This window comes from Loxodonta africana, chromosome 8, assembly GCF_030014295.1.
Source record: "Loxodonta africana isolate mLoxAfr1 chromosome 8, mLoxAfr1.hap2, whole genome shotgun sequence".
Classification (NCBI taxonomy): domain Eukaryota; kingdom Metazoa; phylum Chordata; class Mammalia; order Proboscidea; family Elephantidae; genus Loxodonta; species Loxodonta africana.
Window position 1 is genome coordinate 65889650 of NC_087349.1, and position 12072 is coordinate 65901721.

The 12072-nt window shown below is 39.9% G+C and overlaps 1 protein-coding gene across 2 annotated transcripts in view; it reads right to left on the reverse strand.

Annotated features, from left to right (window-relative positions):
- Positions 1-12072, reverse strand: part of SLC25A13 (solute carrier family 25 member 13) — a 240578-nt gene that overhangs the window by 77726 nt on the left and 150780 nt on the right. For both annotated transcript variants that reach the window (XM_010587255.2, XM_064289997.1), the window contains 4 exons: positions 11931-12024; positions 11656-11740; positions 8272-8356; positions 7643-7801 (listed from right to left, as the gene is read on the reverse strand). In XM_010587255.2, the coding sequence (XP_010585557.1) occupies positions 7643-7801; positions 8272-8356; positions 11656-11740; positions 11931-12024 (423 nt within the window). The remainder of the gene's footprint in view (positions 1-7642; positions 7802-8271; positions 8357-11655; positions 11741-11930; positions 12025-12072) is intronic.

Here is a 12072-nt window from a genome sequence, read left to right on the forward strand (position 1 = left end):
ATCTGTAAAATGGGGGACGGTCATGGTACCATCTTCATGAGATATTTATAAAGATGAAATGAGTTAACATGCAGAAAGCCCTCAGAACAGTGCCAAGAACATAGTTAACTACTACAGAAAAATGTTTTTTGGGAGGGTTAGTTTATTTTTGTCTTCATCATCATTACTATCATTTACTGCTCCTCTGCCTCGTCCTTCACAGAAACTGGAATATGGAGAGGTTCAGTGGCTTGCTTCAAGTCACAAGCTATTTAGTGACTAGCTAGTAGCACTGAGGTTTTGAATGCAAGTCCACACCTTTTTCCAAAGCAAGGCCCTATGTCTCCTAATGCTCAGCTTTTCCCTGTTCCTGCTAGTGGACTTATTGCTCTTTCTTCTCTGCCCTAGGGAGGCATTTCTCTCAGCCTAGATTGTCACGTGGTACTTTTCTCTGGACCCTCATCTCGTGCTGGGCCAGCACTCTCTGCAGTGATTGTCCCTTTCACACAACAGAAGGCAGGTGGCTATGAGGCTGTCACCTCCTGCCTCCACCTCTCTCTCTCTCTCCAGGTCATGGTTATTAGGCTCTTTGATGCATGGAGAATCAGCGTCAAGGTGCAGGTTATAAGCTGGTGAACAAGTGAGAGCCAGGGAATATGTTAGGATGGAGGCTCGGGGAAAGCAGTGGATCAGAAGCCAGACTGATGGACAACTGTAACCACAATGTGGCAGGTGTTCCAAAAGACCATGCTGGACACAGGCACAGAGGAATAGACACTAACAAGGAAGAAACTCAATAACCAAGGCCACTTTTCTGCCTCGAATTCAGATGAAAACAAATTCAAGAGTGGTCAGCCTAGCCCTGAGAAATTTTGCTTAGAGCACATAAAATGGGCTAAATGGGATAGGAGACAAACAGTAAAGTGTGGTTGAGGAGAGGCAAAAAGTAAAGTGTGGCAGAAAAATTAATTCGTAAGACACTCCTACTCCTGTAGCTAAAGTCCATCTAGCACATTGTCCTGTTATCCAGTTCCAACCCAGTGGCAACCGCTCTGATGTCAAATTCTTACCCTTCTGACCTCACTACTGAGGCCACTACACTTGCCCCCATCTTCCCTGAGAGTCCTCTTTGCTTTCAACGTCAGCTTAACCTTCCATTCTGGAGCTATCAGCACTCTACTTGCCCTGCCTTACAGCTTTTATTCTTGCTCTTATTTCCATGCCCTTCTCTCTTCACTTGTTCACTGGTCCCATTTGTCTTTCCGACTTTGACTCATACTGCCCCCAGGCATGAGGCATTCCCACCCTCCCAACCTCAGACTCCACCACCCTATCCCCTTTCAAAGCCCTCATTACGAACCAGCTCTCTACCTGCAATTTGGGCTGCTACCCCCAGGTGAGTGGACAATGGAGCTGGGGAAGAGGCAAAGGCAGACATCTAGGATTTAAATGCCTGCTCATCTGGGTTAAATGTTTTACTCAGTCTATTACCTTTACTATGGCTCAGGAAGCCTTTGAGAGAATAAGTGTTAAAACATAAAACGAATGCTATTGATTATGGTCTAGAAAACATTTAGTTCCCCTGACTCCTCCTCTATTTTGGGGCATGCTAGGAGTGAAGAACTTTGGGAAGAAGCAGCACAAAATCTCCTTCAATTTTTCACTCTAATGTGTGGCAACCTTCATGGTCCTGGTTATCTTTTCTTCAATCTAAACTATTTCCTGGCAGCTGAGGTTTAACACTATTTCCCTTGTTTCACTCTCAGAGACAGCAGTGGCTTGTTATAAATTATCATTCATGAGGCCAGGAATGAATTTGTTCATTAGCCTTCTCTTCTCTAGGCTGCATGTAATTCCACATTTTGTTATCTTTCCCAATTTTCTAAACCAAACATTATGCTCACCTGGCCCTCTCAGTCTCTAACAACACACCACACCCAACTTAGCAGGGGTTTACATCACCTTAGTCTCAGATTATAATGCCCTGTGCCCAGTACAGTTAGCTCACTGTAGATTTCTAGAGATTTGATTAGCCAGTTCATGAACTGTACAAGTCTTCTGCTCATTCTTGGCGGTTTACATAACCAGCTATCTGCCTTTTGATCTTTTTTGCAGCTTAACATCCCTAGTGAAAATGTGCAGAAATTGGCCAGGAAAATGAGACTCAAATCAATCCATTTGGCACTCACTAAAGCATTGGTGGGCACAGGATGGACACCCATGACTCTGTGAAGTTCATGGATTAACTAACTTGTTCCAAGAGGCATTTGTTCTTAATTAATACAAAACAAAGCTATAGAAACTTCAGCCATTTTATTTTGCTGCGAGAATGTTTTATCTTACTCATTTTTATCCCCAAGTATTACCCAAGAAGGAAGGAATCCCACCATGGATCCATACAGTTTGGATATTCTCTTCTTTAGCATCATCACCAAACACAAGCAGAGAACTAGATTAGACAAGCTGCCTGACAAATCCTCCTTGTAGAATGCAAACGTATCAATAACTTCCTGAGATATCACCACAACATCCTCTAGGTGTCACCTTGAGAACATTCCAGAATGGATTAAGAATGCTCTGCACCTCACAGACAACTTGAAATAGACATATTTAAAATTCTGCAAGCCTGGATCGATGGGTGATATAAAAAATTCTTTGCAATTACCTCAAAATTAAGTTTAATTCATAAAATGATCTAATTTCTCTTCCTGGGAGATATTCTTTAAGGCTTCTTCCACCAACAGAAAAACAAAACCTTCCTCTAAGAAGCCTTCTTGATGGATCCTGATTTCTCTGAACACAGCTTTCTCCCCAAGGTCCTCCCCAACACACCCTCCAATGTCTAAGGCTGCTCATCTCATTGCCTGAATCATCTGAGGGAGGAGAGTGTAGCAAATTTTAAAGGCAGAAGTTAAGTTATTCCTGGAAGGTTAAGAGCACTTAATTATAGATGATTACCCAATCAATTGTTTTCCTTTACTATGCCAAGTATACAGCAGGCCAATAACTGACTCATTTGGCCAGGAGGCTCATTCAAACCAAGTGAGCTATAAGAAAATTCATCAAGGATTCCAAACACCTGAGTGCATTAAATCACTCTGGAGACTGGGCAAGAAATAGAGGAAGACTTTTACAAGTGACTTCAGCACTTGTACTGTCTCTGGTGTTATTTCCCTTACTAGAGACAAACTTAGCCTAGGGGTCGGTTTTTCAAAAGTTACTAAAAACCTAGGAAAATCAGTCATTTCCTTGTAAGTAATCTGCATTATAGAGAAGATCTGCAGAGCGAGTCTGATACAACTTCTGAGGATCTTTCTAGTAAGCAAAACTTACGTGAAAAATGAAAGGAGAGACTCCGGAGATAAAGAAACAGAACTAAAAAGAGACATGGAGAGAAATAACAAACTCACGATACTAAAATTACTCCTGGTTCAGTGAGGCAGAGGACTCAGTGTCTATTGAAGACAATCGCAGGCAATCCCTACAGCTGTGTTATCAGTCTGCTTTGGACTTTAGGGCAGTGATCCAAATGCGTTCTCTGGTTACTAATGGATGACGTCCAGTGCTGTGTGCAGACACTGGCCGCTACCTTTCATAGGATGGCAACTTCCAGAGAACGGAAAGAGCAAAACCACCTGTGTTGGAGTGCTGAGAGTTCTTTAAAAATAATCTTCACTCTAGTTCCACAGGAAGCTAATTCCAAATACAAAAAGAGCTTTCTTTTAGAGACTGTATTCTACTTATAAGAAAAAAGAGATACTTTTACACCTGATTGTAAGGACACATGCTGTAAACACCTTCTTTTGAGACCAAGTACCAACCTTTTTTCAAAGTATAGATAAAGGTAATTTTGAAATAGGGAGAGACTTTACTTATACAACCCACCAAAATCCACTGCCGTCGAGTCGATTCTGACTCATTGCGACCCTATAGAACAGAGTAGAATTGCCCAATAGAATTTCCAAGGAGCACCTGGCGGATTTGAACTGCCGGCCTCTTGGTTAGCAGCCGTAGCACTTAAACACTACACCACCAGGGTTTCCTTACTTATGCAACATTCCCAAATTATCCTACTCAGGGACTATTAGCAATTATCTATGTCTTAATGCATAAATATTACATAAACAAAAAACCAAACCTAGTGCCGTCGAGTCAATTCCGACTCATAGCGACCCTATAGGACAGAGTAGAACTGCCCCATAGAGTTTCCAAGGAGTGCCTGGCCTGGAGGATTTGAACTGCCAACCCTTTGGTTAGCAGCTGCAGTACTTAACCACTACGCCACCAGGGTTTCCAAGTATTACATAGTAAGCAAAATTCTATAATAGGAAAAGATATGCTCAATATATTTTGAAATATGTTTATAAATTAGAGATGTATAATCTGATCCCTTCTCAGATATTGCTAGCTGAAGCATTAACAGCAGCCATTCTAAAATTCTCAAATTAAAATTTAACAGTTTTCCTTGGAAATAAAAATTTTAAACAATATAATTACATTTAGTGAGAAATCTATAGTCAAAGAATCACATACAAGTATTTCATATCCTGACTTTGTATACAAAGGTTAAAATACTGATTCCCAGAAATACAGCTCTTTTTTTTTTTTGTTTCTATTATAATTGTTTTATCTGTAATAATGGTTTCCCATGAATTATCCACATTTTCACCCAACTGCTCTCTTGTCCAATAATAAGCATTTACAAATATACAGTTACATACAATTATTCACTAGTGAGTATATCAAGGTTCTAAAGGGAATTCTGAGAGAAATAAAATTTGGTCCCTGACTAACTAAGAATAGGAATAAATCTTTTCTGTAGCAAGATTGTAAATCATTATTTTTTTAACCTGAACTGCCAATCACCTATTTACCCTCAAGATTCAAATTACAGAATGGAACTAAACAAGCTTTACAGTAAGCCCTTTGTTTTAAAATTGTCTCCAAGACACTGAACTGTACAATTAAAAACGGTTAAAGTAGCAAATTTTGTGTTATATATGTTTTACCACAACAAATTAAAAAGAAAAAGAAGTGCAGTGGAATCCTAGAAATCCTAAAGCAAATGTAAGGGATAACTTGATCTATAATTGAAGATGGTCTAATTTGGACAAGGATCCCAAATATGATTTTTGCCTTATTAGATTTCTGATTTCTCCTTTTGTGTTGCTTAAGGGAGCACATCATGCCTTTCTGGGGAAGGGAATTGTGTTTAATATTGACCCAGGAAACTGGTTTTCCAGTCCTGGATCATTCTACCCTTGTAGGAAGTAGGAAATGAATAAAAGATCAAACTCCCCAAGAAGGACTGACAACACTGTGTTTGCTTGTCAAAGCCTTCGCACAGGACATTTACTGGAGGATAACGCTACTGCAGAGTAAAAAAGCTGGGTGCTCAATAAGTGTGTTTAATAATTGTTTTTACTAAAACCTGATAAAACCTTAAAAAAAAATCTACTAGCAAAGGTAAGAAATCAGGAAAAAATGAACATAGGCGGCTCCCAGAACTAATCTTCCTATACTCACACTCTACTCAGCATCCTCTGACAGACAGCTGGGGCTCTTGCCCTTAGGGTTCAGGAACCAAAGCAGGTTAGATAAATGGCTATTGCTAAACCAGGTAAGTGCTGAAAAGCTGTCTCTTTGGTGTTCTGAGTGATCCCCAGTTTCTAAATAATATGCTGGCTTATTCCCCTTCACTGAGGAGTTAAAACCAGTCCCTAAGGTCTTGAAGATATAATAACCAAAACAGCAAGGGGTTTATGGGATGGCCCACATCATGTCAGCACTAAAGTTAGAACTTGGATTAGAAACGAGTATGCTTTAAGCTGTTCTCTCTATAGGGTCAAAAGGGCAGTTGGTGGAAGGGAAATCTAGATACAACCAAGAATCAAGACTTGCTGGAGATGCCCAAGGAGGAAAGCAAAGAGATCCAAAATTAAAAACAAATCAATACAAGCAAATTAAAGACATTTAGCAGAGAAAATATATTTCTCACAATTTTAAAGGCAAAAGAGGTCTGACATTTAATCCAATACCAAGAAAAGACCCTAAAAATAGTGTGTGAAGCACCACCAAGGCTCAGGCTTCTTTCCAGACTTGAGGTTCCAAGCTCTCCCTTCAGAAAACAGCCCATAAGAACAGGTAAAGTGGTCACCTTTGCCTGAGCCACTACAAAGTAGGAACTGTGACATTAACCTTGTACTATTCGGGAGACATTTCATTTGCAAGGGAGGGAGGGGAGTATTTCAAAAGGAAGGCAGTGACCCCGTAAGGGTCATCATCAATCACCTGGGGTCAAAGACCTTCTAAATTGTAAGAAGATGCAGGGGGTAAAGGAAAGACAGCAGAGAAAAGATCAAAAGGCCTTTGATGGGGGTTATCTACCTGCATAATAGAACCTGCAAAATAGAACTTCTCTGGAGACTGAAATCTTCTAGCTTCTAAGGTGAGAGGTTTCAAGAAAGGTTTTTTTTTTTTTTTTTTTTTAACTTGGATGCTTAAGATGAGAGACAAGAGTCAGCAGATGGCAGAAGAGGCCTAGAGGCACAGGCTTACATGGCTGCCAGTTTCACCGTCTGTCTTAGCACATTATTAAATACTATTTTCTTCTCCAAGAGAAAGCACTGAGAGGAGAGCAGAGGGAACACCCCACTGGCTCTGCACTTGCCAAGTGGCAGAGTGACTCAGCCTGAGCTGCCTCACGACACTGTATTTTAGCTGATGCACATACACTCACTTTTCTTCTCTTTGTAGAAGGCAACCACAAAGAGAGAGGTTGGACCAGGGGCTAACCACCGTTTTGCTGTCATGGGAACAGTCATATGTCTGTAGGCCCATGCCAATGGAAAAGCAGTCAGGGTCTGTGGGGTCCTTTCCACAAGTGATGACATATTCTTCATTACCGTGACTGTTGCTTAATAAACCTTAGACGACTAAAGGAGCAGATGGATAGACAAGGATAACCTGGCTAGATGATGTGTGAATCAACTCCGTTGAGTTCGGAGTCAAATTTAACTGAAAAAGAGACAATAATGGTTACCTGCTTGACCATTAGACATTTCTGTGGTATACTCAATGTAAGTCATTAATCCTGACTAGGCTTTGTCCTGTCCCCAGGATCCCCTCCCCTATTAGCTGGTGAGCAGAGTACTTAAAGGTCCCTGGGTGGTTTGCCCTCAACCGACTAACCTAAAGGTTGGCGGTTCAAACCCACCCAGTGGCACTGCAGAAGAAAGGCCTGGCGATCTGCTTCCATAAAAGATTACAGCCAAGAAAACCCTACAGAGCAGTTCTACTCTGTTTTAACACATGGAGTTGCCATGCGTTGGAATCGACTTGATGCCAACGGGATCGGTTTGGTTTTGGTTGGTGTACTTAAGGAACACACACAATATGAATCTTTTAAAAACTCACTGAAGATGTTTATAAAAACAATTTATTGTTTAAAGAATTAAAACATACTATAGACCAATATAAATGGCTTTCAGGCTGTTTTGATTTAGCCATGCCCTGGATGCCTCCAGCCTACTCCCACTAGCATGGATAACTGAGAATCTGCTGTATTTCCATTTTAATGCAGTCTCTCTAATATATTTCAGGCATCCAGAAAGGAAACCAAACTTTATTTTCACCTTACAGGAATTTAGCACATGGCACCAACCTCTATACAGTCCAAAGAAGCCTTCATAGCGTAGTACTTTCTTAAAACAGTCAAAGCTGTTTTTATACATAAGTTCTCCCACAAAAGAGCCAGTGGATCGTTGGTTTTGCATTCGGGTTTTTACAAGATCGATAGGATACACGGCAGTGGCTCCAACAGCTAAAATAAAATAATACCAATATTTCAGAAGAAATTAAGGTCAGTCAGAGGAAGAGGGGTGTAGTTTAGTGAAAGAGAAGACTCAGAAAAGAAAGAAGCAAATTTTGCCTGTACTGATTTTAAAACTGTACTATCTTTCTACACCCCTAATAACAACTGTGGATTTTAATTCAAGTGTCCCCTTATGAAAGGATGCCACAGATGATTTAAATTAAAATCACAGAAACTACAACCTCAGCCTTTTAGAAAGCCTGTCTGCAGATACATAATGCCACTTGTAAGTCCCTGATCATATGCAGGTAGGGAAAAAAGTTTCCTTTCCTCCATTCCCACCTTATAAGAACAGAGGGTGGCAACTGGCTTGAAGAAAGACTAGAGAAGGTTTTGTCCTTTAATACTTCAAGGTAGATATCAGTGAAAAGATAAGAGAAACAACACAAATGAAATCTTTGCACTCATCCATGACTAACCTCCGGCAATAGAACCCAGGCCAAACCTGTAAGCTGACTCTGCAACCTGCAGGAGAATTGGCCGAGCTGCATCCCCTAAGGCCTTCTGCTTTGCTCCAATAGGAATTGAAGGGCACGAACACAGGAGACAGAAAAAAGTAAAGGACAAAGTGAGTACATAATATTTTGACACATTAGTCACTGAGTTCTAAATCCATGACACAAAAATGTGTGAGAGGAAAACAGAGTTAGATTCTGTAAGTTTTCATCAATAAAGGGTTATTTTACCATCAATGTTTAAAATCAAATTCCAACATAATAAAAGCCTTCATTTAAAAACAAAATGTTATGAACATATTTTCAAATGCTCAGTTCTCATTAGCAATCAGAGAAATGTAAATTCGAAGACATCAACGAGGTCTCATTCTTCACCAATCAAACTGCCAAGTTTTTGGTTTTATATTGTTGTTGTTGTGTTTTAACAGCAAAACCCAACCTGGCAAGAGTTGGTAAAAACAGACATTCTCAAACCTGCCTTTAAACCAAATGTAAACTGAAGGGAAATTTGGCAATATACATCCAAACCCTTAAAACGTGCTTTGACCCTGTAATTCTGTTTCTAAAAAGTCGGGTTAGAAAATAATCATGTACGCAAACGAGGAAGAAACTATGAAAATATTAAAAAGCTGTACTGTTTTAACAGCAAAAACTTTGGAAATAAATGTCCAGTAAAAGAAGACTGTAAAAAATAACAATACAGTTATTAGTTGAAATAGTGTAGCATCAAAAAATTATAATGTAAAAGATACTTGGTGTTAAGAAAAAACTTATAAAAAATTATAAATGAAAACATAGGCTGAAAACAAGTATGGTGGGTAGACAGGCATTTTTTTGTATGATTTTCTTTACCTTGTTGTATGTCTGAAATATTTCATGATACATTTTTTTAATTAGCTTTAAAGACTATGTACAATCTAATGGTGATTTTTAATTAGCTTTAAAGACTATGTACAATCTAATGGTGTTTTTTAATTAAAATTGTTTGTGGGTTGGTATGCACATATAAAAATAATACCAATAGTTTGGCCATCCACCCTCCAAAGACATTCAGAATGTTTACAGTGGCTACGACTAGGAGGTTGGATTACTGGTAATGGCTATTTGCCTCTCTCACTGGTCCAGCTTTTCTAAATTCACACATCGGGTCAGTCAGCTGCTGTTTTATTGTTCTTTTGACCTGTTATCCTTACAGTGTTTCTGAGGCTGGAGTACTGCACTTGTCTGCCCACATAAATAGAACAGTAATTTTATGCCAGACAGGCTTGTCAAATGAGGATGGCATATAGTTGGTGTTTAATAAATAACTATTGAATGAACAAACATATTCAATCAAATTTGTTTTTCAGAAGCCATGATAATTAAAATCGGGGAACAATAAAAACAATTACCAACCCCAGCTATCAACTCACTGAATTTTAGCTGCTGTCAGTGTAATAAATCCCAATACAATGAGATAATTTGGAATCTCCTTCAAAATCAGTTAACTGAAAAACAGCTTTACATAAAAATATGCATATTTAAGAATGTAAAACATCTCTTCTGCAAATTCTGTGAGGTGTTTCCAACTCTATCCCTGCAGATAGAAATCAACAGCAACTTCATTTTCACGAACGCATACATAAGAAAACCACAGTTTTATTTACATGTAATGGATATAAATATGCAATACTCAGAAATGCTCTGGCATCAAAATACTTTGGAAATTATGAGGGAGGGAAAATCCATCACTACTACTAATTCCTTATCTAAAATAGATCCATAAACCTCAGATTTTATTTAGCTTTTTAATGCTAGAAATGTAGCACGTTCTTGAAATGAGGCAAGAAGATTCCTCCTACTTCACCCCTCTGTCTAGGGTGTTAAAAGGACGAATGTTCAAAGAGCTACACAGCCCTGGAACAGGCAGCCCTCTGCCTACCAGGTGGACAGCCTCTCTCTATCCAGTTTGTGAATGTTGTCAGCCCCACCAGGGTCCTTGCAGTAATGCATATTCCAGGTGAGGCCATCCTGTATGCTTTAAACCTCTAAGCAGCAGCCAATCATTTCCTGCTATAAATTTCATCGATCTAGTCTAACTCTTCCCTGGCCAGTATCAACAAGCACCCATCATAAACTACATCATAAAGCTACGAAGGACATAAAGGAAAAATTGTGGGATACCACTGCCAGCTGGAGAACAGAAGGGAATCTAAAAAAAACCTTCTCTGCTTTTTCTTAATCCCCAAATTTCTACAACAGCTAGTAGCAGACAGAGGAAGAGATAGTCATCTTTGAAGGCAAGGCAGAGATATCGCTTCCACCTCTGCACGTGATTATACCATTCTCTCTCCTGTGCTCAGGAAAATCTGCTTCCTCTTTTAACAGCGGCCAGCTGGTTTTCCAGAGGTGCCTCGTTAGGATTTGCTGAACATACGTCCACCCCTTTAAGTTAAGTGGCACATAAAACTCACCACTGCGTTTGGGTGGGAGAGATCTAAAGGGAGGGGGGCCTGGCTCAAGGCCTGACAGTCCTAAAAATGTAGCCCGCATCGACCCATTGTGGTCAAGCTGGCGTCTCTGTATAGACCCAGAACTTCAAGCCAAAAAAACGCTAAGTCTCACAGGATTCAGAGATGGCTTTGCCTTAAAGGATGTATATTTCTCAGGCGACGCTCCTCTGTGAGTAGATTTATTTTACAAACATTGTGTAAGCGCAACACATGCAATGAAGGCTTTTATTCTCTCATCCGGAGCTACAGAAGGCCGAGCAAGAGTTAAAGGAGGAGGTCCCATGCCTGGAGTTTCTGACTCCTACAACTTCAAGAGATCAGTTTCTGTTAACCATAAAATAAAATTTAGCATTCCTAAAATTGTTTCCACATTACTTATGAATCCTCTCACAGAGAAAATAGGTCTAAAAGCCTTCAAACGAGGACTCCAGACTAAACAAAATTATCTCATTTTGATATTCAGAAATACGGAAGGCATGGCAGTTAGACAACGCGCTGACGAAGTACCTCTCTGTGGAGCAAAGATGGCTTTCATTTAGCAATGCCTGGCTGCTGACAGTGACATCAGCACCAAAACAGGGCTCCTACCCCACATCGCTCTACAGGGGATTCGGAGAAGGAAAAGACCTACATACTTTCGGAGTTCTAGGCTTCCAACCCAGTTAGTAAATCATCCTGTCTGTGAAAGAAACAAGCAAATTTCTTTTTCAGCTTTTTGAAATTATTTGGGTTTTCAGGAAAAAATGGAAAGTAGTAAGTTAGATAAAAAAATGCCAAAAAGGCAACTGTAAATGAAAAGGGGTTGGGGTGCCTTCTAGAGACAAACTAGGAAACGAGTTTGCTCCCCTCTACCCACCTGCCTCTGGGCCTTGGCCAAGTTGGAGGGCAGAGTTCTCTCTTCCAGAGGTGCAATTCGTTCAATGTCTGCTAAAGTCATTCGTCTGGAGGGAAAAACAAACACAAACAACAACAAAAATACCAATTAACATAACAGAATTTTGAAACGATCATTTTTATGTCTCATGTTTTGGAGTAGCCTTAATTCTTTTTCTCTGGATTGCTGCCCTCCTTCCACCCCCAGCTCCTAACCTCCTTTTATTAAGCTGATTAAAAAAAAAAAAGCCAACTTACCCCCGTGGTTCATATAAATCTGCTAACTGAAACAAGATGTCAACTTCCATGGGTGTAACCTGACCAAATTTCTGAGCTGCCAGAACAAACTCCTCTGCATGGGAGAAAAAAAAAAAAAGTTAAAAGAGAAAGATTCAAGAAG